Below are 26,525 nucleotides of genomic sequence, written 5' to 3' on the forward strand. Positions count from 1 at the left end.
AAGACCTAGCCAGAAAGTATAGTCAAAAATTTATACCTGGAGGTAAACTCAAGATTCTTTCTCTAAAACTGTCTAATGGGAAATCTTTCCCAGAAAAACAAATATGTCTGGCTCCTGATTATCCAGGCTTCTCTCACTCTCTCTCTCTCTTTCCGGGTTTTGCTTAAAACTACATCCTGACAGAGGGTAGAAAGATTCCATCAGCTTTTCTACCTTTTAAAAAGATGCTCTACTGGAAGTTTTTATTTTTACAAGACAGCTGAAACCGAAAAGTGAGCTTCTTGGATTACCATTCTATCATCTGTGGGTTACCACCACACGTTTTCTGTTACCTATTGACTCATATACTGTACCAAGAGTTGACCGTATGCTCAGTCTCATGTTAGAAGGTGAATGTTAATTTCAGTTAATTTAAAGTTAATTTAAGTTAATAGGGTTAATTTAAAGTTAATTTAAATTAATAAGGTTAATTTAAATTAATAAGTTAATTTAATAAAATAATATTTATTTCTAAATTTTAACAACAAAGCAAGGAACACTAAACATTTAAAAATTTAAAAATTAGATGATCCCTAGTTTATTTCTTCTGCATAATTAAACCTCCTATTCTACTTAATTTCTTTACACATACAATACTACTAAAAGAACCAATATTAAATCTTCAGAAAATAAGGTTTGAATCCCAGTTTATTTTGGACTCCTGTCTACAAAAAATATATGCTCTCTTCTCCTTTTGACCATTATATTATCCTGACAGTTAATTTACCAATTAGGTTTCTTTTTTTAGTTCCCATATTTGGAGTACTCCATCAGATTCTCAAAGAAAAAGACTAATAACTAAATAAAAAAATACTCCCTTAAACTTTGCAAGATCACATGTTTAGGAGTTATTAATTGAAAGAATCACAAAAGGGAGGGTAGGAAGCAGTTCATCAGAGCAGCCCTCAGCCAAGTAGGGACACTTCTGCTCTACTGGCAGCAAGTTCCTTTGCAGTGAGGATGCTTGCTCTGAAAGATCTCAGTGGATGGATGTTAGAACCAAGCTCAAGTTGGTGTTCGGAGTGCTTCAAAGACATGTTTCTGGGGTCCAAGAAGTCTATGGGAGTTCTTATATTCCATATTCTCAGGTTTGCAAACATGTAAAAAGAGTGCTATAAACCAATTTTAGATCATCTGAATGGCACTGTACTATTGAGTCCTGCCATGGTGTTTTTATCTGTGTTCACATTTCAGGTGGCCCTAGTAACATAATATATAAACTGACAATATTTATAGTTTAAGTCATGTTTGTCTAACTGGGATCCAGTTAGATCACTCTTTCTGTCTCTCTCTGTCTCACTCACACACACACAAACACACACACACATGCACACACACACCCCTCTTTAAAAGAAGTCTCAGTCTCTCTGTTACACAAGGTTAACAAGGAGAGTCATGAGGGAAAAGGACCTGGAAGAAATGGATGACCTGGGCCAGGACCAGCAGGTACCATCTCACAGCGCCCTCTCTGCTATGTACTGGCTTCCAGGCAACATTCTGATTTTCCCACTACCTGAAGCCCTGAGATCTGTATCACTCTCCCTCCTCAACAGCAGAGCATTCAATGGAGATGAAAGGCAATCAGTCAAAAGCATTTGAAGAAAACTGCAGAGGACAGTCCCACATCCTGCAGTCCCCACAGTGCACACATGCCTTCAACAACAATTAAAGGCCTCAATGGAAACAGATAAATTAATAGAAAGAGAGTCTTTTGGAGTCAGTCACGGCAAAAAGTCTATACTCTAAGGCCTGAACTTTGATTAGCTATAGCAAAACTGTAACTTCTGTTAGCATAAGAGCATTCACACTAGGAAGCAGTCAGACCAGCATGGGCTGGTGTGAAGACACATGCCCAAATTACAGTTTGATGATACTGGAACAGGAAATAAAAGGAGGTCTAAGCATGGATGAGAACAAAGCCACTCTCCTAACTGCCCCAACTTAGGTTAATGTTAGGTTAGGTTAGGTTAAGGCTTTGTTGATACTCCCTGAGAAAGGCAGGAAGTAAATCTCAAAGTCACACTCTACATGTGTGTGTACACATGCATATACATATATTTGCATATACATGTATGAATGTATGTATATGCACATACATATTTAATTTGCTATACATAGGCATGCTTAATTTAACCAGTGACAAACTCTATATAGTTCATTTCATTTTATATTTTTAGTTTTTCTCTATTAACTCTTTTTGTTGTGCTTATAAAGTCTGAAGCTAAAAGACATCCTTCTGCATTATTAATAAGAGCTTCCACTGACCTAAGAATTGTACATCATTTTGTGGCAGAGCAGGTAAACACCTCCCTTTAAACAAAGACCAGAAAGGGGGCAATTTCTTGAGTGGATGATCTCTTATAATTGCATGAGGTATGGAGAATGGAGGACTGGGTATAATACATGTCACAATAAAGGCACTTGGTATGTACTTATTGAACAAGCGAATAAATGAATGATCATTTTGTTTGGACCCTTAATGTCCCATTTGGAATCATACACAATCTTATTGTCAATGTATCTTACTAGGAGTTGATGCCATTATCCTATGTTAAAGGGTGGGGAGGCTATTGGAGAGGAGGCAAATGCCACACAGGACATTGGTGCCAATACTCAATATAACAGTAAATGAAATATGTTGAGCCATAGTATTTTCTGAAAGGTGACTTTGGGATTTCAAAATAAAACACAGATTAGAAGACTTATGTATATAGTTTAAAATAAGATCAGCAAGTCACGAAGTCATGAAACTTATGAAGTTAGTGTATGTTTTATTTGTTTGAACTGTTTAGGTGCTAATGAGTACATTTTGTTGATGATTGCCATTTAGAACAACAGGATGTACAAATGAGTCAAAGATTCTTTGGTTTAAGGTGGATAACTACAGATAACTATTTCTGCATGCCCTATGCTGTAATTAGAACATTTCTTCTTACTTGACCTTTCAAAGGATTCCACAGTCACTAGTGTTGGTAGAGTTCTACCACTCTAGAGACATTCTGCTACCAGGTGAAGAGTAACCAGGTAACGAGAAAAAGAGATGTATTCATGACATTAGTTTCTGAACCAGTGTTAAAACCACTGCCTTTCATTATTATTATCTTTATCTCATTTCTACCTTTTCTATTTGGTTCTCATGATTTTTCTAACGGCCATCTGCTCTACCATTCCACTGGGGCAACAATAATAACAGTAACAATTAGAACATCATTTACTGAGGCCTTTCTAAGTGCCAGGCATGTGCTAACTGCTTCACATGCCTTTTCTTATCATACAAATGCAAATAGCACACAGACACAAACACTGAAATGGAGAGAAAGTAATTTCCCTCAAGGCCCCGCAGTTAACAAGTGGCAGTGCTACAACTCCAGCTCAGGTCTGAGGGAATGCAAAACGTCCCATGCTCAATACCACCCTGAGCCATTCCCCACTTGCAGTGGGCTCACTGAGTTTTTGGCCTTCCACATTTGCTACCCACTCTGTAGTTTTTTTTTTTCCCCTCTCCTTCCACCATGGCTCTTCTTCATCTTTATTCTGCGAAATACACCCTCTTAGATCAGCTCCGATACCTCCATATCTAGGAACTTCTTGGCTCAGGTCTTCATGAGTTTGTTAGTGTACCATTTAGTTATAGGTTTAAGGCCAAGATATAATTGAATAAAGGTGTATTTGGCCTGCTCTCCTTCTTTTGAGCCTTTAGTGAAATATCATTTCAGCACCATGGAGGTACCAGGGGATGTGGAAACTACCCTATACTCTTCTTAGGGGGAATGCTCATCTTCCACTCCTCACATAGCTGGGGACTTCCTCTCCCCTGGAGGGTTCACAGCATGGCCTCTCATTCTGATTGGCAAATGTGGGAGAAATGACTGAACAAGTTCAGCTCAGCCCAGTCTCTCTCTTAAAATGCCATCCGTCTTCAGGTGGCACTTTCTCCCTTCTCTGCCTTGCAGTCAGCAGCCTGTCCTTTTACAGGAAGATCTGGATAGTCACAGCTCTTTCTGAGCCTAGAGGTGAGTTTGTTCAATGGTGGAAGTATCAAAAAAATGCCAGGGGCCACAGGGGCCAGCCACAGTCTCTAATACCTGGGCTACTAAATTCTGCCCTCTTGGTTCAAGGGTCATTCATCCTTTTTCTTGAATGGTAGTACACACTTGCAGTTGAGTCGTTTTATCGGCCTGCCTCTCACCACTATAATAGAATTTTGGGGGTTTATTAGCCTCTTTTCACGTCATACTCTCTCTGTCCCTTTCAGTCCAAGCTGGCAGTGTTTGTAATAAAATTTTCCCAAGAACCCAGAAGGAACTCTATGGATTTTTTGGGAATTCACAAAAGTTATACCACAATCTTTTTGAAATAATCTTGTCTCTCTCTCGGTCTCCTGCCGAGATGGCTAAGGGATACCACCCTTAACCTTTCTGGAGGCCTGCTAGTTTGAAAAGATCCATGAGAAGCACCGTTAATCTCCCAGAAGGGTCTTTCATGTGACTAAATACTCTGACCTTTTGATCTTTTCAAGATTAAAACAAAGGATTGTATATTCACACCTCAGTCTGTTCTTCATACCATAGTGTTGGCAATAATTTATTAACGCTAAGATCCTTTCCAATCTAGACAGGCCAAGACGTTCCCAAAGCATCAAGTCTTGATCCTTTTCACTTAAACTTCTTCCCTTTATTTATCTCTTTTCTTTTTACTACAAGCAGCAAAAAGAATCCAGGTGGCACCTTCAACATTTTTTTTTGTTTGTTTTAATATCTTAGTTCATCAACTAGGAAGTTCATTTCTGGTTAATTTGTTTTCCATCTAACTGCAGGACATGGCTGCCCTAGGCTTTCTGTCACCACATTAACAATGACCCTCCTTTCTCCAGTTTCCAATAAGACATTCATTACTTACTCCTCAGCCCTCACCAGTCACGTTGTTAACATGCATATTTCTACTAACAGTTGATTCAAGGTATTCTAGTATTTTTCTATCAACCTCAAGATGATATCCTCAAAATTCTTTCAGCTTCTTCCCACTTACAAATTCCAAAGCGACTTCGGCATTTTTAGGTATTCATTAAGGCAGCATTTCACTTCCAGATACTAAAATCTGTAATAGTTTTTTAAAATCGTTGTTTATAAAAATTATCTCAAATTTAGCAGCTTAAAACAACACTCACTTGCTAGCTCAGAATTCTGTAAACCAGAAGTCTAGCATGGTGTGGTTGGGCTCTCTGCTTACGTTATCACTAGGCTGAAATCAAGGTGTTGGTAAAACTGAGTTCTCATCTGGAGAAAAAAATCTGCTTCCAATCCCATTCATAAAAATCCAGTTCTTTATGGCTATGGGCCTGTAGGCTATAGGTCCCATTTCCTTGCTGGCTGTCAGCCCGGGCTACCCTCAGCTCCTTGAGGCCACCACATTCCTTGCCATGTGACTCCATCAATGGTGGTCACATCCTTCTCATGTTTCAAGTCTCTGACCACCCCACTCTGCGACCACTCTGCCTTTAAAGGGCTCATGTGATTAGGTCAAGACCACTCAGATAATTTTAAGGTCTTCTGTGCCATATAATCTGACCCAATCATGGGAGTAAAATCCACAGTATTTATGGTCTGGGTGATTATACAGGACATGTCTGGAGGGTAGGCAGGGGATCCTATTGCCCATCTTATAAACCTACTTATTTTGGTGTTATTCATTGACCCCTTTAAATTCAACAATCCTGAAAAAGCAGAGCTTAAAACCTGGGAATTTTTTTAAAAATTATTCTTCTGTGCTCACCTTTTTTCCTACTCTTAGCTCTTTAGATCAGTATACTATTAGATTAAAAGACACTGGAGAAGAGATTTTATAATGCCATGATTCATTGCCCTGATAAGAACCTACAAACTCCCACACCGGGAGAATTGCTCAGATCTGAACTGGGGAGGTACTCTGAATTCTCTCCTGTGCAAGAGCTTCCGGAGTCTTCTGAAATAAGAATGGTGACAGTCCTCTAACCTGCATTCTGTTTATGATAGTGTACTGGTTTTTGTTTTAGATTATTTCTCCTCTTCTTGGTTCTCTGCAGGAAGCATGTAATTTGGGTACTATGAGATCCCCTGAGGGCGTGGGGGAATACTCAAGTACCAATGCTCTAGCAAAGCCATGCCTTTTGGTATTTACTGGTATGATGTTACAAGAAGTTGAGAATTCACAAAGTGACAGATCCCTCCCCAGAAAGATCTCTAAGGTAAGGCTGAAGGTCACATCAGAGGTATCCTGATATCCTTGAAAATGCTCCCCACCCCTCAATTGTACAAAGTGGCTGGTGTGCAGATTAGGAGTTGGCTAAATTAGAATTTTGAAATGCTAGACGAAGGGGGAGATATGTCTTCTTTTTATGTGAGTCTTGCTTAACATCTCCATTTTGGAAGTGAGGCTAGAATCCTTGTGGTGGATTCTGTGGAACTCTAGATGTTGTTGCATCACACAGCAACAACATATCCTAAACCTCAATAATGCAGAGAATTTTTTCTGTGATTTAAGCTACACAAAGAGCCACATCTAGAGAAAGGGTGGTATGGGAGCCAATATTATATGAGGTCCATCTAGCATGGAAATTGTGTTTCTTACAATAGCTCCCAGGGATCATTTATAGAGAGGCATTATCTTTTGATTTTATCATGACAGCAATTTCAGAGATAGAGAGATGCTCCTGAAAAACATCAGTATCATCTAACAACTTAGGAATCAAAACTTTCCTTGAGTCTTAAGATAAAACCATGAAAACTATAACTATTATATTCAGCTTGAGTTTTAAAGCATAGAAGAAAAAGTGATTTAAGGACCTGGGCATCTAAGGGTAAAATTAGCATCGAATACAAACCAAAATATTATTCCAGTAAATTGGTCATAACAGACAAATTGCTGGAAAGAAGAATTAGGAGGAAGATTATGTCTTGTTCAGAAATTGTATGGTGGAGTTTTCACATGGCACAGTTTCTCTGCCTCTACTGCCAGTCTCTGAGGAGAAGGGAAAGCCAGGTAGACGAGACAGCAGATGGGGGAAAAACAGAGCACCATCTACCAAAGCAACACCTCTCATGACAGCAGGGAGCTGCCGGTGGAATTTTCTGCCAAGCTGCTGTTAAAAGCTGAAGAACCAAAATGTGTCTCCAACAGATAAAATAGTTAAAACAAAGATCATCTAGGTTTGTGGTGAGTATATGTAAAGACAGCTAGAACTTCTGGTCAGTATCTCTGAGTTGACATGGAAATCTCCTTTCCTACCTCAAACACGTAGAAATGCTGGACAAACTATAACACAACTACACACACACACACACACACACACACACACACACACTCTGCCCCAGTGTCAAAAATAAAGATGGAACCTAAAGTCAGAGCAGTCAGAGAGAGCTGAAGAAAAAGGACTTGAGGAAAACTGGGACCCAGAATAGGTCTGCATAGCGGTGGCCGGGCCTTTAACATTTGTCATGGGACCTGTGCTCACAGGAGCTGGAATCAAGCTACTTAAAAATAGCACAAACTCACATAGGACCTGTCCAGACACAAAATCAGGACTAGATACACCATAATCACTCTCTGCAAAAGTTCCAGGGAGACCAGAGAAGAAAAGGGATCAAGTGCAGAACCTCAGACCAGTGCTGTGCACTAGCCCTAAATCAGATGCACTCTAGGCTCACAGCATAGTGTTCCAAGTCTAGAAACTGATACGAAAATTATTCCCAGGCCAAAGGGTAAAGTGCATATGACCCTCAACAGAGACACACATAAGAGCCACCTGTAGAGATGCTCTTGCTACCAGGTCACAGTTCATGAAGAGAAGCATAATTCATAAGAAACAGTTTGATAACCTTGATTACTTGATCATTTTAAATTTCCGTGACACTATAGATACTATAGGCAAAATTAAAAGGCAAATAACCAATGGGTGAAAATATATGCAATCCATATAGCTATAAAAAGAAATAGAATCTAGAATTTATAAAGAGCTTTTACATATTAATTTTAAAAATGGATTTTAAAAATATGAATAAGTGAGTTACAGAGAAAGAAAACTCTCCAGTAAACATGAAAGATTTTCAACCTCACAAATGATCATGGAAATACAAATTAAAATATTGATAAGATACTTTCCAAATTTACCGGATTGACAAAAGTCAAAAAGCAAAGTTGTAGTATTTTATAAACCACCCCCCAAAATCTTATAAAGTTGAAAGTATATGAATCTACAACATAGTTATCCCCCTTCTAGGTGCACCCTAGTGAAAGCCTGAATACATGCATCAGTACAAGCTGGCTGCTGCAGCACCGCCTATAAGAACAAAACATTGGAAACTTAAATATCAACCACCAAAGAGAATGGATAAACACTAGCTCACTTCTACTATGGAACACTGTAGCAATTAAAAGGCTGGGCGCGGTGGTTCACGCCTGTTATCCCAGCACTTTGGGAAGCTGAGGTAGGCAGATCATCTGAGGTTGGGAGTTCGAGACCAGACTGACCAACATGGTGAATCCCCGTCTCTACTAAAAACACAAAAATTAGCCAGGTATAGTGGCAGGCGCCTCAAATCCCAGCTACTCAGGAGGCTGAGGCAACAGAATCTCTTGAATCCTGGAGGCAGAAGTTGCAGTGAGCCGAGATCACACCATTGTACTCTAGCCTGGGTGACAGAGCGAGACACCATCTCAAAAAAAAAAAAAAAAAAAAAAAAAAAAAAGGAGTGAACTAGGCCTATGTGTATTACTAACACAGGTATTTTTTTTTTTTAATTTTACTTTAAGTTCTGGGATACATGTGCAGGACCTGCAGGTTTGTTACATAGGCATACACGTGCCATGGTGGTTTGCTGCACCCATCAACCCCTCATCTAGGTTTTAAGCCCTGCATGCATTAGGTATTTGTCCTAATGCTCTCCCTCCCCTTGTCCCCCACCCCCTGAAACACAGACATATTTTTAAAACACTGCAGAATGACACAGCATGATAGTGTTCATGAAAAAATTAAAGTCACAAATTACATGTCAAAATATCTTAAAATCTATATATGGCCTGGAAAGATAGAAGTAAAATTCCTGATCATGATTGTCTCTGTGTAGGAAAGAAGGGAAATGGTACTGAGGAAGGTCTCAAAAGAGGATTTCAACTTTATCTGTAATATTCTCTCCTTTATTTAAATTTTAAAACTCTGAAACAAAATGAAAAATGTTAACATTTTAATGCTAGCCAATGTGTGCTAATGTCTATAACATATCAATCTCTACTTTAAAAATAATTTTCTAAATGAAAAAGTATTTTTAAAATAAAATAAGTCATATGCCTTGGTCCTACACAATTGCTAGGGTTTGACCACAAATTTGGCTTAGTTTCCCAAAACATTGTAATGTCCTCTATACTCTATATAAATAGGACAACAAATTTGATAGGGCACTTCTTACAATATCTTTTATTATAAAGGGCAGGACACTTTATACATGTAACATCCTGCATGAAGCTTAGCAAAATGCAACTAGGGACGAAAAAATGCATTCTAGGCATGGAGGTTTTCATGTTTTTTCAACATGTGCTACTTTAATGCTCATAGGTATAGATCTCATCTTGCATTCTAAGATGAGGAGAGGATATTTAATTTACACACATAACTAATGATACTGAAATTCTCCTCAGCCTTCATCTTTTCAGGCCTAAGTGTCCTTGTTTTAAGCTGCATTTAGGTTAGCCCTTTGGGTGCCTCAGCCATTAAAACAGCTTAATTCTTCCTTCCGTTACTCTGTTCGGTTTTTGTTGTAGTGTTTATGAGGCAATTGTCAGCCCCATCTGCAAGCTTAGGAAGCTCTCTCATCTTTTAAATGCCTTTCTCTCACTTCCAGAAATCTTACAAACTAGTGATGTCTCCCCATCCTCTCCTGTGTAGCCATGCCAGTTCCTCAACCCAAACTGAACTCGCACAATTAATTGTACCAACTCCATTCTCAGTACTTGAGTTATTTGATTTAAATGGCTTTACCTGTCTTTGTAAACCCCCAGTAAATGAAACTGTTTCCAAATCTCTTCATATGACATTTAAATTGACACCGCATGCAAACAAGTGCCTACAAATATAATACCTTTTGTGGTCATGCTAATTCGCAGTGAGAAAATGCTTCGAGGGCCCAGGTAGAGGGATATGCTTTTCACATGCTGTACTTCCATATCAGTAAATAACTGGTAAGTTCCCCCACTCCAGAGATACATAGCTCATTTACAGTATTTGAAACATGATCAATACTTATGAGTTTTGGAGGTACATGTAATTATTCCCTTTAATCATCAACTCTCTTGATAGGGACTTGATAAAACCACCCTATTTACTTCCTTAGAAGCAGAAATCAAATTCATTTTTGAAATAAAATAAGCACTGTGAGGTCTATCTTCTTAGCAGCTGACTTTGTCAAATGATCATATAACTTCTATGTATGCTGTTTTCCACACATGCTGCCTCTACACCAATTTGCTGATTTAAAGTCACAAAACAAATCAATAACAATGACAACCAAAGTCTAATAAAATGTGGAAAAACTGGCTTATAGCTTTAAGATACAGAGTTCCTTTACCCCTACATATTCAACTTGGAAGGAACAACTTCTAGGCATGAGCTTCTTTGACTTAGTTGGTTCACATAGTGCAAAATGTCAACTATGTTCACAAAAAGGAAAAGTTTGTCCACCAATGACCATAAATTAATTAGTCATTCTTAGCACTGTAAGCAGCTTTTCCAAAGAAAAGAGTTTTTTACACCATATAGATCAAATCAAAACATGTGTGTAGGTTAAGGCCATTTCCTTTTACTCTGCTGATCACAAATTAATTGCCTTTTTGAGAATTATTTCTACAGAGGCTAGCCACTCCATTTAAAGAATGGTTAATATATCTGATTAAATGTGTAACAAAAATATTTTTATGGCAAATTTCATAATTTTTGTTGTGGGAAAAAACATAAATGCCTAAATAAGTATCTCATATATATATTTAGGCCGGGCGCGGTGGCTCACGCCTGTAATCCCAGCACTTTGGGAGGCCGAGGCGGGCGGATCACAAGGTTAGGAGATCGAGACCATGGTGAAACCCCGTCTCTACTAAAAATAGAAAAAATTAGCCGGGCGCAGTGGCGGGCGCCTGTAGTCCCAGCTCCTCGGGAGGCTGAGGCAGGAGAATGGCGTGAACCCGGGAGGCGGAGCTTGCAGTGAGCCGAGATTGCGCCACTGCACTCCAGCCTGGGCGACAGAGCGAGACTCCGTCTCAAAAAACAAAAAAACAAAAAACAAACAAAAAAAAGTATCTCATATATATATTTAAAACAAAAACAACCCTTAAGTGTATTCTATCTTCCATGGAGAACCAACAATCATTTCTTTTGGTGTATAGTTTTAAGATTATGCAACAAATATTTACTCAAAAGAGGAATGAGGAATTTGTGTTAGTACTCGAGGAACAAAACCATCTAATACATAGCCAAGAAGTAAACTCTTTAAAGGGCATTTTGACTTTCCATGAATTGCACTGCCTCTAGTATAATATATTCTACCAACAAGGATGTTTTTGGCAATTATTTACCACATTGCCATCAACCAAGACACTATCTCAGCACCCTCTCATTTTTTGCCACATCCCTATTTATTACAGGATTTAACAACCTTCACAAACCTTGTTTTTTTGTTGTTGTTGTTTTGTTTTTTAACCTACAGCACCTCTTCTAATCACAGGTACCTGTGCTCACACAAATCAACAAAGTGGGTTCTCCTCCATGTCAACAAATCTTTGAAGCTCAAACTTTTCATTAGAAGCAACATTCCACTAGATCTTTACGAATGTTCTCAGAACTGCTTATGAGAATTTCATGCCAAACATCAAGACCAAAAAACTCAATCAGACCAGTAAGCATTCATTCACACATTCATATTGACAATAGATTTTATACTTTTTTTTTCTTCTCTGCCCTTTGCAACAATTCCTTCTTCTTCCACAATTTCTCTTTCTCCTCTTCCTTTTCTCTTCTTCTGGTAGAAACTTCCATTTCCAGTCTTGCTACCTCTTCCTGGTGGGCTCGCCATTGAAGAACCTGAAATAAATAGAAAAACTTCATTCCAGTAACTATGCACACTGAAGTTATTTCACAGGTCATAATAAGACTAGGCTCTATATAAAGCAGATGTCAATTTTTTTTTCCAAATAAATATTTAAATTCTATGTGCACATGACTGTGTGACATATCTGTGAAACGTGTGTGTGTGTGGGTTAAAAGGAAAAAGCAACTTTAAAATCATGTCAGTCAGGATTCTTCACCTGGATTCATGGAGTGGGGTTCCTAAAGAATCTATGATTTAACTCCAAAGAATCTGTATAGTCCCACAAATAGCAAGTAAAAATTTCTGGTTTTGCCCATTTTTTTTTTCCAGATGTTAAACAACTTTCAAAAATTCTCAATCCTAAAATGCTTAAAAGTTTAAGAATCTCTGCTATATTTCAGCTTTCTTGTTTTATAAGAATGAAAAGCAGGCCTGAGTTAAGATGAAAAACCACTGTAAGACACTTAGAACAACTTTCTGGGTACCGGTATGTGTTATTGGTAAAAGTATACTTGCTACAGCCTTTCTGTTGGGTATTAGGTTATATGTAAATATGTGTCACAATATAAAAAAATGCATAGCCTTGATCCACAACCCTATTTCCAGAATATTATTTAAAGAAGACAATTAACTGGACAAGTGCACAAAAATGTACCCACAGGAGTGTGCACTACAGTGCTTTTTAAAACAGAAAAATCGAAAAAGTCTAAAGTCTGGCAAGGAGATGGCTTAAATCAATTATGGTACTTTTATACAATGACTGCCATTGAAAGAGGATGCCATAACTCCATACTCATTGAAATAGAAAATATCCACAATATATTATTAGATGCAGAAAAGCAGATACAAAGCCACATTTGCAGTATGATCTCATTAATGTAAAATATCAACTATGTATCTATGCATAGAAAGAGATTTGGAAGGGGACTTACCAAATAACAATATTGGTTATCTCTGAATAGAATCATTTCCTGGGATTTAAAAAAATTATTCTTTAAACCTTTCTGTGCTGGGTGACATTTTTTCAATAAGTATTTATTATCCTTGTAAGCAGGAAACCAATGAAACTAATGAAATAAAAACATAATACTTATCTGATCCATGTATATATCTGGCTAAGGAAGCAGACAGCAGGGAAATGTAGAGGTATGCAAAATTCTTTTTATATTAGCATTCCCAATTAAATACTTCATTTCTTACACATTTCATGTAAGCATCATTTATTAATGGTAACATATATGATGAAAATTAAATAAAATAATGTCATACAAATACAATTAAAGTGAGTCTAAACAATTAAGTTCATTTTGCAAAATTTTCATTTTCTAAAGTAATATTTTGCCTTGTTTATCAAAATAACCCAGGAAATTTCTACTCCTAGTTTTTAAACATCATTCAGTTTAGTCCACTTACTGCTTATCCTGTCCATCATATTGACCTTTTTCTTGGGAACCCCATTCCTAGAATACATCATCCCTGCTTCTGTCCTGACCTGCTTTCAAACCTTTCCTTTCTGTAATTTATCTTCCATCTTTCACTTGCTACAATTAAAATCAGTGTTCTGTCATCCCATCAAATATTACTAGTGATCTCCACCTGAAATGCCCAAAAGATAGTTCTCTGTTCTCCATTCCTTGACCTCATGGTGATAGTTGACCCTGTTGACTATTGCTTCATGCTTAAAACTCTTTCCTGCCCCAGGTCATGACATTTCTCTCCTCTGTTTCTCTACCAATAGATACTGCTCTCTTCTTCCTGTTTCCTGTGTCTGCCTTATAATCCCAACCCTACATTACCCTCTCATTAACCTCCAACCTCTCTATCTATGTTCATTATCTGATGTGCTCATCCTCTTCTAGGAGTTCATTCTATGTTTCTGGCCACAAAATTTATATTATCCGCTCTATCTTTTTGTCTGCAATTCAATCCTATATTAACAAATTCTTTAAGACTTAGCTATTTGTATGTGCACTTAAAATCCAACATTTCCAAAATTAAATTCAACATCTTTAACTTTGCCACAGCTTCACATCAAACCCTGTGCACCTGCTTCTCCTTTCCAAATATCCTGGTTTGGTCTGTGGAACCACAAGTCACCATGTAGTTTGGATTTTTTTATTACTATGTATACACATCAACATGACTGTCTCTTTACATTTTATATCTGACTTGGAAGCTCATAAATTTCTTAAGCTCAGATGAATTTTTATTTATGACAAACTAATTTCCAAACCATTGAGCTTGGTTGTAGTTCCCTAGTCCATCCAAAGTATTTCTGCCAAAAGTGTTTAGAACAAGATCAGAAAGTTCAAAAGGATGATGTCAACTGATCAATATAGAATCTAAATAATTTAGTTTTCTCACTACCAACAAATGCCCCCCTTTGATGTTGCTAATACATAATCTCTAAGTAGTGTTCTTCCTCTGCCTTCCCTTATATGGCCATTCCTATTCTTAGCTCATGGAGTGACTCAAAGCACCCCCTGCTTGCAATTCCCTCAGATTTCCCCTTCTTCATAAAATACTCATGGTCCACATCTTCCTTGAAACATTCTACTGCCCATGCTTATCTCTCTTGTCTTATTTCACTGACCATACCATAACTGCTCTCTGAGTATGTTGGATATATTGTTGGTTTCCACTTAGAGCACAGTCCATGCATTTGCCTTCCCCTTATACTGCCTAGCAGAGTACTGGTGCATCATAGGTGCTCAATAATTAACTTTTATTCAATCCATCAAAATGAATATTTTAAATGAAGCCGGATAAGTAAGAAAAAATGTTAGTATTAGAATATACCACTTTGCAACAACTGCTGTAATAATGGATCCTAGTTAATGATCATCAATGGCTGCTAAAAACTTCATATTAACAATTAATGGAAAACTTTATAATGAATGGATCAAGCTGGAAACAAACACATGGAATAATCTTAACATCACAGAGAAACAAGCAGACATTGTTCCTTCTTATGGAAGCATACAGCATTCCCATGAATTATTTTCGCCAAAAAATAAAATAGAATCTGATCAAAGCCCTAGACCTACCTATCAGGTTACAGGAAATTCAGCCAACAGAGAAACACATTATGCAATAGTATGTCGGAACACAATCCACAAAATTAAAATTTGTGAACACTCAAAGAACTTTAACAAATTACAAGGAAAAAATGAGGGAAGAACTATGAATTGAAAGAGATTTAATAAACATATTAGCCAAATACAATACGTGGTTTATATTTGGATTCTGATGTAAATAAACCAATGTAAAAAGAAATTATGAGATAATTAGAGCTATTTCAATACTGATTAGTTAGCTGATGCTATTGGTTAGTTGATGCTATTAAGGAAATATTGTTAAAGTTTTTAGGTATGATAATAGTATGGTTATGTTTTATAACTTTAGAGATATAGACTTTAATTTTAAAGCTAGATACTTAATACCAACAGATTACATGGTGCTTGTGATTCTTACTATTATTTCAAGGGGCGGGAGGGAGTAGGTAAGAATATAGATAAAACAAATGTGACTAATGAATGGATAATGGTTGAAGTCAGGTGATGATAGACTTTTATATGTTTTAAAAATTTTCCATACTAAAAAAGTATTGAAAAACAAAATAAACTGTAAAATATAATGCATATGCAAAGAGATTTATATAACAACATACTGTAGTCTCAAGGTTCTGAGGCAGGGCCGAGACGGGTGGATCATGAGCTCAAGAGATTGAGACCATCCTGGCTAACACGGTGAAACCCTGTCTCTACTAAAAAATACAAAAAACTAGCCAGGCGAGGTGGCGGGCGCCTGTAGTCCCAGCTACTCGGGAAGCTGAGGCAGGACAATGGCGTAAACCCGGGAGGTGGAGCTTGCAGTGAGCTGAGATCCAGCCTGGGCGACAGAGCGAGATTCTGTCTCAAAAAATAAATAAATAAATAAATAAAAAAGGTTCTGAGGCAGTAGAAAGGAAGTTTTGTAATACACTGAAATAGTGAAAAGAAAAATTCAGCCTTTCTGAGCACTGACACTATTTTTATAAATTTTAATGGAAATAAGTTAGGACTTTAGAACTACTCTTCTCATTTTTTTATTTAAAACTAATGGGAACCATCATTGAATGACCTTTGCATATTATATGATGTCCTATGATTTAAAGAAGCAAAAGCATAAATCAAAATCTATAAATGAAAAAGATTTCTGTTTCCTAAGGCAAGTATAGCAAGAGAATAACCAGACCAATCAAACTGGTATAACCAGTTTACTCACCAATTTATTTAATTTACCATTCCCTGTCTTTGGCAAGTCTAAATGATGCTTCTTTACTCCAAAAAAAAAAAAAAAAAGTGATAAAGTTATGTTGATTTTTAAACAGTGATGTACACACCAGAAAATCCTGAAACAGCTGCAAATTCAACAACCAAAAGTCAATAGTTTGTAGATCTTAAGTAATATAAGAAAAAAAGAAAAGAAATGCTGTTAAAAAAAAAAAAACAGAAAAAACCCTAGAGCAAAGCTTCAGCCTTCAGAAACTAAATTGCTTCTACTTAATATTGGAATAATGAGGATGATCAGGAACTCATAGAATTTTACCGGAAGTCAATAATTCACAGCATTATTTCTAATTATAATGCTACCAGGAAAAAAAGGGGGGGTAAAGGAAAGAAGGTTGTCGGAAGCTAGAGTGGTGAGATCTTGACAATGAGAAACAAGCTCAGCAGCAATTGCTACATAAGCAATAAGGCAAAACAGCTTTTCAGAATGCACACTGGATAAGATGAAGAATCTGGTGGCCATTGAAATAATCCTTATCCAATGGATCCTCACAGAGATAGTCAAGGGATGTGAATGGCTCCCATGTGGAGAGAATGACAAACAATTATGGTATTTTCAAGACGCCTAAGGATAAGAAAGCTGGCAGGTGGGCAAAGGAATCAATACTAGTACAATAGACTAAAGCACAGAAGACTCTGAGTGAACAGCGAGCAAAAGGAAGAATAGCACAGAAGAACATTTTAGTAGTTTTATTTTAAAGGCTTTGCTAATTACATAGCTTTAAAGAGAGTATGTGAACATATAACCATGTAACAATAATAACCACAAAAGAACATTCCCACAGTGGCAGCCAGGAGTGTGTGTTATAGGAAAGTATTATTTAGACTACTAACTACAGGGCATTTTTCCAGGTTTTAATTAATACTTTGCTTAATATGCCTACCAATGGTCGTCTTTGATTGAGACCTTAACCTAACAGAGGATAAATGACATTTAAAATATGTTTGTCTACTGCAAATAATAAATTAATGGTTTAAAATGAAAATGGATAGTAGCATTACGTATACTCCTCACTCTTAATGTACAGTAAAATGGTTCAACTGAAATTAATAAGCACACATTCTCAGAAAGAACAAAGTAGTAGAAAAACAAAAATGAAGTCCATGAAAACTTCAAAGGTAATGATTGAAATTAACATCAATGAAACAATATTAACACAATTTTACATCAAAGTTACGAGCTTTGAAAACAATTTATTATAAGTGTCAGTATGGCATAAAGGAAATGAATATTGAACATCTGCTTTTGAGACCCATCTTTGCCACCAACAAACAATATTGTTACTTTGAGCAAATGGCTCATTCATGTGTTATGTTCTTTCATGTGTTAAAGGGAGGGACTGTATCAGGTCACCACTATAGCTCACTTAAGTTCTATTAGTCTGATGCTATATTTTCCTTAGATAGACAGATTGTAATATACTATATGCTCTGCATTTTTCTTCTCCAAGCAAAGCTGACTTCAATGAAAAACATTAGTATTTTGTAAACCTTTTAAATAATAACAATTAAACATTAATATTATATTCTATTGGCCATATTTATGGAAACAGTGTGTGATGTGGTTGTTTTATATGGAAAATCAAAAGAAAGGTACCATCTGAGCAGTGCCTATAACTGACAATAATGAAATACGAAAAATTGCCATTTACGGGAGATTATTCTGTGCCAGGCTAATGTTTATTAAGATGTTAAACACATGGTATGATGTAATCCTTGAAACAGGCAAACCTGTCTACTTCACACTTCATCTGCATAACTTCTACTTATCCTACTCAAGTCTTGGCTCAGATGCCATTTGCTCCAGGAAGCCTTTCCTAACCCACCATGCCCAGATCAGATACCTCTCTACTTCTGTAGCACATTGTCCCTATTCTATTACAGCATGTGTCAAGTGTTTGGAATGACCTAAGGGACTGCAAACTTCATAAGGGCAGGGGACCAGATATGTCTTATTCATAGGTTGTCTCCAAAGATTAGCACAGCATCTGCCACTCAGTAAGGGTTCAATAAGTACTTGTTGGGTGACTGCATGGATAATACCCTGAAGTTAGATGGATAGTATTTTCTCTTCTGCCTCTTGCATTGGTCTTTAAAAAGAAAAAGTCTCCCACCACACATGCTACCATTTTCCAACTCCCCCACCGTGGGACTTCTGATCCCTGCTTTCCTCAGTCCTAGCTGTTTCACTGCTTCCTAAGCTTCACTTGTGCATATCTGATGGGGAAAATAATCAGAAAACTTGTCAGGATTTTCAGCAACTAATTTATATTTCCATCAAGATTAGAGGACTGTGTAAAAACTAGCAAACAAATCCCTTTCCCTGTTTTCTCCCTAAATGTTACTATAAGCTTCTAAATTCAGTTCAGCTGAGTAAACTTTAAATTTTCATTTATTAAATCTTTAACAATCTGATAGCTCCATTAAATATTTTTCCAATGTACCACTGTTTTTCAATATTACCTACCTAAGCTTTTTAAACTTAACGTATTTCGTTTATGTTTAAACTTTGCTCATGAAATATAGTACCTGTGATTTTGCATGTTATTAAAACTTTCTATTCTCCATTTGGCATTTCTGCTTAGCAGAAAAATTTTGTTTTTATTCTTGGCTTCACAATTATTCCTTGGTTTCTTAGGTAACTTCATAAGTTCATTTTTTTATCACCTCTCTTTGATAACTGCTTTTCATTTTCTGTGGCCTTTTATTAGTCTTTCTCAGATTCTCAAAGATAATGCACTATTATTATCTTGACTGTTCCATGTCCTTTACTTTTCAAATAAAATCTTGCAATGTTTCATTTAATTGGGTCCTGGAGGGTCTAACCTTAGTATAAAACAAAACTTTTACAGGAAGAAACAAACTAAATGCCAATAAGCAAAAATTATCAACAGCTACTTTTTCCGAAATGATAAAATTTACAAACCTATCAGTCAATTTTATTTATGAAAGAAACAAAAATAACTAGACTAAGGGTAAGGAATTCACTTGCTTCTTGGCAGTAAGATTTTGGGAAATCACTTCCCAGTTCTGGGCCTCAAACACTCTTCTAAAAATTAAGAAGACTAGATTAGTATTGTCTAAACAATTCATTAATTGGATTATGAAATCAATTTTGTGGATAGCAACTAGCATTTTTTATGTAACATGATAGAGTGGAAAATAACAGAGATCATGTCAATATATTAATGCTGTGTCAAGAAATTGTTTCCATTCTTTGTGTGTTCATTTGTGATGTAAAATACATTTCTCACTGTAAGTCACAGTCAAAGAAGCTCGAAAAACACATTAGAAAGCTCTCTATAATCCCTCCCAATGCTAAGATTCTATGGCTCTGTGATAATAAAGACCAATGTTTTTATGTCACCATCATTGAGCTATAGTCTTTCTTCCTTCTGCAATCAACTCAGAAGCACAGCATAGATGAGATAACCCAGGTTTTGAAATCATACACCAGAGTTTGAGTCTTACCTCTGTGACCTATTAAAGGTGTCCCTAGGCATACTATTTAGCACCTTAGAACCTCAGGTAAGTGTAAAATGAGATAATAATGATGCACACATGACAGGGTGGCTCTGCAAACACCACCCATTTGCACAAACAAGAAACTCAGGAATCATCCTAACACTGCCTGTCCCTGACACTCCATGTATCCAAGTTCTGTTGCCCATTACTCCTGACTGTACTTCCCACTATCTCTTAAACCCATTCAGTTCTATTTCCATAACCACTACCCTAATTCCATAAGAACCTCCCTGCATCCACTGTTGCCCCTCTCTCTCTACTGAGGCCAGAGTGAGTATTTTCAAAACAGATGTCCGATCCATCTCATTCCCTGTCCACACTCCCATCTCCCTGCCTAACATCTTTCAATGGTTTCCACTGCTCATGGGGTAATGTGTGAACTCCCAGGTATAGACTACATGGCTCACAGTATTTGGCCTAGCCTATGTCTGCAACCCCAACTCATAATTCCACACCAATTACCAATTTAGCCTCTGTTCCAGATGTACCTTACAGATAGATTCCTGAACAGGCCATATGCCCTCCAGCTATACAGATATTGCACATGCTATTTTTTTTTCTTTTTGTTTGGAGTGTTCTTTCCCCCTCCCTGCCCTACACTCCACTTTCTAATCAATATTTATTAAATCTCAAATTTCTGCTGCAATTTCTGTCAGGGAAGCCTTGCCCACTACAACATGATATCAAGCCTCTTAGTTATGTGCCCCCATAATGCTGTTTCCTTTTTCTTCAAGGTAATTCTCATAATTTGAAATTAGCCTTTCAGTCTTGTAATTACTTGACTGGTGCCTGTTTCGCCACTCAACTGTGATCCCCATGAGGACAGGGAACTTAACTGATTGACTAACCAATGTATCTCCAGTGCTTTACATACCCCCCGGCACCTAACAGATGCTCAATAGATATGTTTAAATGAATATGAAATGAGGTAAGAAAGCAAATGTGATATAAAAATGTTATTTATGTGCCTGGATTGCTGCAGTTGCATTCTAGCTGACATTCCTGACTTCAGTGTCACTTTGGTTCAAACCACTGTGTACACATATATTTATTGGATTAATTTTCACACATTTTTGCTGCCCTGCTCAAGCCTCTAATAGCAGTGGCTTTTTGGCCACCAGTTCAAGTGGACTTAGAGCTATTTATTTATTCATTTATTTGTATACCACTTTGTCCAAAAGGAAGACTCAATCTTTCAAGGTGTATTTGGATGTGACCCTGTACACATGACTTTATTTCCTATGACTCCCCAGGCTTTCGTCCTTCTCTGCCTCTTCCTTTCCTCCCCACTCCTACACATTCTTGCTTATCGCCATCCCACGTCTTGCCTGAAAAGTTCTCGTTCCTGCTTCTTGACCCTTCAAGGTTATTCAGTGCCCCATCCTAATGATTTCACCTAACATTTGTCTATCCCATCTCTTACCTGTGCCTGTGAATAGTGTCTAAAATACACTCCTCTTAATGACTTTTTAACTACCTACTTTTTTTTATCTTCATTTCACTTACATTTGCCACTATATAAATTGTATTATTAATCAATTGATTTATTTTCTTGTCTGTTTTTCTCTTTAGACAGTAAGCTCCATAATAGCAGGGACTTGCCTTATTCACTGTTCTATCCTTACTCCTGGAATAGTGCCTCCCCCAAAGCAGATACTCAATGAATATTTCTAGGGTGGATGAATAAGTATCTAAAACTCAGATTAACATAAACAGAACTAAAGACAAAAACCACACGATTATCTCAACAGATGCAGAGAAGGCTTTCAATAAAATTCAACATCCCTTCAGGTTAAAAACTCTCAATAAACTAGGTATTGAATGAGCATAACTCAAAATAATAAAACTGTCTATGACAAACCCACAGCAACATCATACTGAACGGGCAAAAGCTGGAATCATTCCCCCTTGAAAACCGGCACAAGACAGGGATGCCTTCTCTCACCACTACTATGCAACGTAATATTAGAAGTCCTAGCCAGAGCAATGAGGCAACAGAAATAAATAAAGGGCATCCAAATAGAAAGAGAGGAAGTCGAATTACCCTTGTTTGCAGATGACATGATAATTCTATATATAGAAAAACCCATAGTCTCAGCCCAAAAGTTCCTTCAGCTGATAAACAACTTCAGCAAAGTTTTAGGATACAAAATCAATGTACAAAAATCACTAGCATTCTTATACACCAACAACAGCCAATCCGAGAGCCAAACACGAATGCAATCCCATTCACAATTGCCATGAAAAGAATAAAATACCTAGGAATACAGCAAACCAGGGAGGTGAAATATCTCTACAATGAGAATTACAAAACATTGCTCAAGGAAATCAGAGTAGATGCAAACAAATAGAAAAGCATCCCATGCTCATGGATAAGAAGAATCAATATTATTAAAATAGTCATACTGCTCAAAGCAATTTACAGATTCCATCTTATTCCTATCAAACTACCAATGATATGCTTCACAGAACTAGAAAAAAACTATTTTAAAATTTATATGAAACCAAAAAAGAGCCCAAATAGCCAAGGCAATCATAAGCAAAAGAACAAACAAAGCTGGAGGCATTATGTTACCTGACTTCAAACTATAGTACAGGGCTACAGTAACCAAAACAACATGGTACTGGTACAAAAACAGGCACATAAACCAATAGAACATAAGAGAGAGCCCAGAAACAAGGATGCACACCTATGACCATCTAATCTTCAACAAAGCTGACAAAAACAAGTAATGGGGAAAAGACTCCCTATTCAATAAACGGTGCTGGGATAGTTGGCTAGCCATATGCAGAAGATTGAAGCTGGGCCCCTTCCTTACGTTATATATAAAAATCTACTTTAAAGACTGCAATATAAAACCCTAAACCATAAAATCCCTGGAAGACAACCTAGGCAATACCATCCTGGACATAGGAATGGACAAAGATTTCATTACAAAGACACCAAAACTAATCGCAACAAAATCAAAAATTGACAAACAGCATCTAATTAAACTTAAGAGCTTCTAAACAGCAAAGAAACTATCAACAGAGTAAACAGACAACCTAAAGAATGGGAGAAAATATTTGCAAGCTATGCATCTGACAAAGGTCTAATATCCAGCATCTACAAGGAACTTAAATTTACAAGAGAAAAACAATCCCATTAAAAAGCAGGCAAAGGACATGAACAGATACTTTTCAAAAGAAGACATATATATGTCTTCAACAAGCATATGAAATAAAGCTCAATATCCCTGATCATTAGAGAAATGCAAGTCAAAACCACAATGAGATACCATCTCACACCAGTCACAATGGCCATTATTAAAAAGTCAAAAAATAACAGATGCTGGCAAGGTTGTGGAGAAAAGAGAACCCTTAAACACTGTTGGTGGGAGTGTAAATTAGTTCAATCATTATGGAAAGCAGTATGGTGATTCCTCAGAGAACTGAAAGCAGAACTACCATTTGACCCAGCAATCCCATTACTAGGTATATAGAGGAATATAAATCATTCTACCATAAAAAGACATGCATATGAATGTTCATTGCAGCACTATTCACAATAGCAAAGATGTGGGATCAACCTAAATGCCCACCAATGACAGATTAGATAAAGAAAATGTGGTACATATACATCACAGAATACTATGCAGCCATAAAGAAGGACAAGATCGCATATTTTGCAGAAACATAAATGGAGCTGGAGGGTATTATCCTTAGCAAACTAAGCGACAGAAAATCAAACACCACATGTTCTTATAACTTATCCTTTAGCTAAAGGGTGAGAACTCATGAACACAAAGATGGGAAAAACAGACACTGGAGTCTATTTGAGAGTAGAGTGTGAGAAGAGGGAGAGGAGAAGAAAAAATAACTATTGGGTACTAGGCTTAATACCTGGGTGATGAAATAATCTGTACAATAAGCCCCCATGACATGAGTTTACCTATATAACAAATCTTCACATGTGCCCTTGTATTAGTCTGTTTTCACGCTGATATAAAGAACTACCTGAGACTGGGTAATTTATAAAGAAAAGAGGTTTCATTGACTCAGAGTTCTGCATGGCTAGGGAGGCCTCAGGAAACTTACAGTCATGGCAGAAGGTGAAGGGGAAGCAAGGCATGTCTTACATAGCAGCAGGAGAGAGCAAGGGGGGACCTGTCACACTTTTAAACCATCAGATCTCATGAGAACTCACTCACTATCATGAGAACAGCATGGAGAAAGCCACCCCCATGATCCAATCACCTTCCACCAGGTCCCCTCCCCTGAAACGTGGGGATTACAATTCAACATAATATTTGGGTGGGGACATAGAGTCAAACCATATGAACCTAAAAGTTTAAAAATAATAGTAATAAAAGAAAAAAGAAAACTCTGATTGGCAATCATATACTTGTCTAGTAGCTAAACCACAGGGCCAGATGCGTACCATCTAGCATGTCACTGCTGAGATTATGTGATTTCAATAGGAAACTTTAGCCTGACAAATTTCTTACACAGACCACACTTCCTTCCACCTATTCCCTTGCCCTCTTTGTGTCTCTAGTGTTTTATCAAGGAGGCAGGCTAAAGTCATGAAGGTTTCACACAGCTGGTAGGACCTGGATTCAGCTTTGAACAATTCACAAGGGAGGATTTAGATTCTAAGGGAATAGTAAAGTTTAGAATACAATAAGACTCTACTTTAGGGCATATAGTCTATGAATTGAGGCCTTGAATAAGTTAGGCTTATGTATGTGTTTCTATCTTCTGCAGTGGGTACAGGGCACCTACCTGTTCTTTTTACCTCCCACGGAAACTATTGCAATGCCTGGCACAGTAAATACTTATTAAAGGTGTGTTAAATATATTTAGCACTTTATTATCCTATATCAAAAAGTTTATTAACCACTTCACATGTGTATCCCACTTCCCAACTAGATTATATACTCCCTATATTCTGGGGACAAGTTGTTTGCCGATTTTGTAATCCATAAAATCTACCACATGCTAAATTCAAAGGAGATACTCAAAAAAACTCATTCTTAAAGATACTTGTGATCTTACAAACATCCCTTTAAAAAGTTGAGACAGCTTTCTGCTGAGCCTTAAGTTTAATTTTAATATCAGAGATTTTCCATAAATCTACCAAACCCCGGAAATGACTCCTCTTTTGATTCTGCAATTCTGAGCTTTCTTATCTTGGGCTGTGGTTAAAAATAAAATATCTAGTACATTTACCTAACAAGGCATTTGCCTAATTAATGCAAGTTAAATGGATTACAAAGAAGAAAAGGAGTTATCTAAAATCCTTTTCTGTAATTAGGGGATTATGATGCCTAGCAGGGGAAGGTGAAAGATGTATATTACATAATGTAAATATACATATTTACATTATATATTATATAATGTAAAAAAGCATTAGTAAACTATTCTTAAATGTACAGGTTTACATTAATATAACCATACTCCTTAAAGCTCTGATATTTCCTTTAGAGTTATTATTTTAATGAACAGAACCCTCAAGAGAACAGCTCATAGATCAGTAACCACTGTAACTTTTTTTTTTTTTTAAACGAGAATAAGACCATTTTGGAGCTACAAAATAGAGACCACTGCTGAGAACAAAAATTAAGGAAAGTGATTATAGAGTGTGATAAAAGTGATTACAGTATATGGATTTACTAACTTATGGGACCCAAATAGGAAACCTTCAGTGAGAATACTTCTTCCCTCATCAGTTCATTTCTTTCTAGATGTAGCACAGAATCAACAACTGGTAATTTAAAGAAATCGGCAGTACTTTTAATCTCTTGACTTGTTACATCTTAGCTATACAGGAGACCAAGAATGGAACTCAAACAAGAATCACAAGATTATTAACTGGGAAAAATCATAAAATAAAGTGACTTCCATAATCATCAGCAGAACTCCCTTCACATGGGATGTTATTCAGCAACGAATATTTCAAACTAAATATAGTGCATGTTGATAGGTGTGCATTTTCTGAATGCCGTCTTCTAGAAAGAATAGTCAGAATATACCTGGGGGAAAAGGAAGCAACACCTTCAAGACAGAAAAAGAAGTGGGGATGGGAGGCAAAGGATAAAATGTAAAATTAAGGAGCTATTATATCCATGCACAGGGGACTCACCCAGATTATCCCCAAAATGCTAAATGGAAGTTACAAACATCAATTCTCTGAGTACTCACAATATGATAAATTCAGTCATCTTGAATTTTTTCCAAATAGATACTAAAAGGCAAGATGCTGTACTGATATTACAATATGTTTGTGGACATCGGAAATCTTATTCTTTTCCATAAAGTCTTAGTTAACCTCTGAAATGAATGTTCTGACCAGATAAACACTAGAATAACATGCATTATTCTGAATTCATTTGTTTTATGTTCAAGATTTAGCCAGCTTTACTTCTAAATGACAACTCCACCAAAGCTCATTTATACATTCCTCCAGCTTCCCCAATCTTCGAATTACTTATTCCGTATATGTTTCTTAAAGGAATAGCTATGACCCCTCATATAAAATTCT

The 26,525-nt window shown here is 36.9% G+C and overlaps 1 protein-coding gene across 10 annotated transcripts in view; it reads right to left on the minus strand.

Annotated features, from left to right (window-relative positions):
* CCDC148 (coiled-coil domain containing 148) overlaps window positions 1–26,525 on the minus strand; it is a 290,253-nt gene that overhangs the window by 75,780 nt on the left and 187,948 nt on the right. For all 10 annotated transcript variants that reach the window (XM_073019714.1, XM_073019708.1, XM_073019713.1 and 7 more), the window contains one exon: window positions 11,999–12,139. In XM_073019714.1, the coding sequence (XP_072875815.1) occupies window positions 11,999–12,139 (141 nt within the window). The remainder of the gene's footprint in view (window positions 1–11,998; window positions 12,140–26,525) is intronic.

This window comes from Chlorocebus sabaeus, chromosome 10 (assembly GCF_047675955.1).
Source record: "Chlorocebus sabaeus isolate Y175 chromosome 10, mChlSab1.0.hap1, whole genome shotgun sequence".
NCBI lineage: Eukaryota > Metazoa > Chordata > Mammalia > Primates > Cercopithecidae > Chlorocebus > Chlorocebus sabaeus.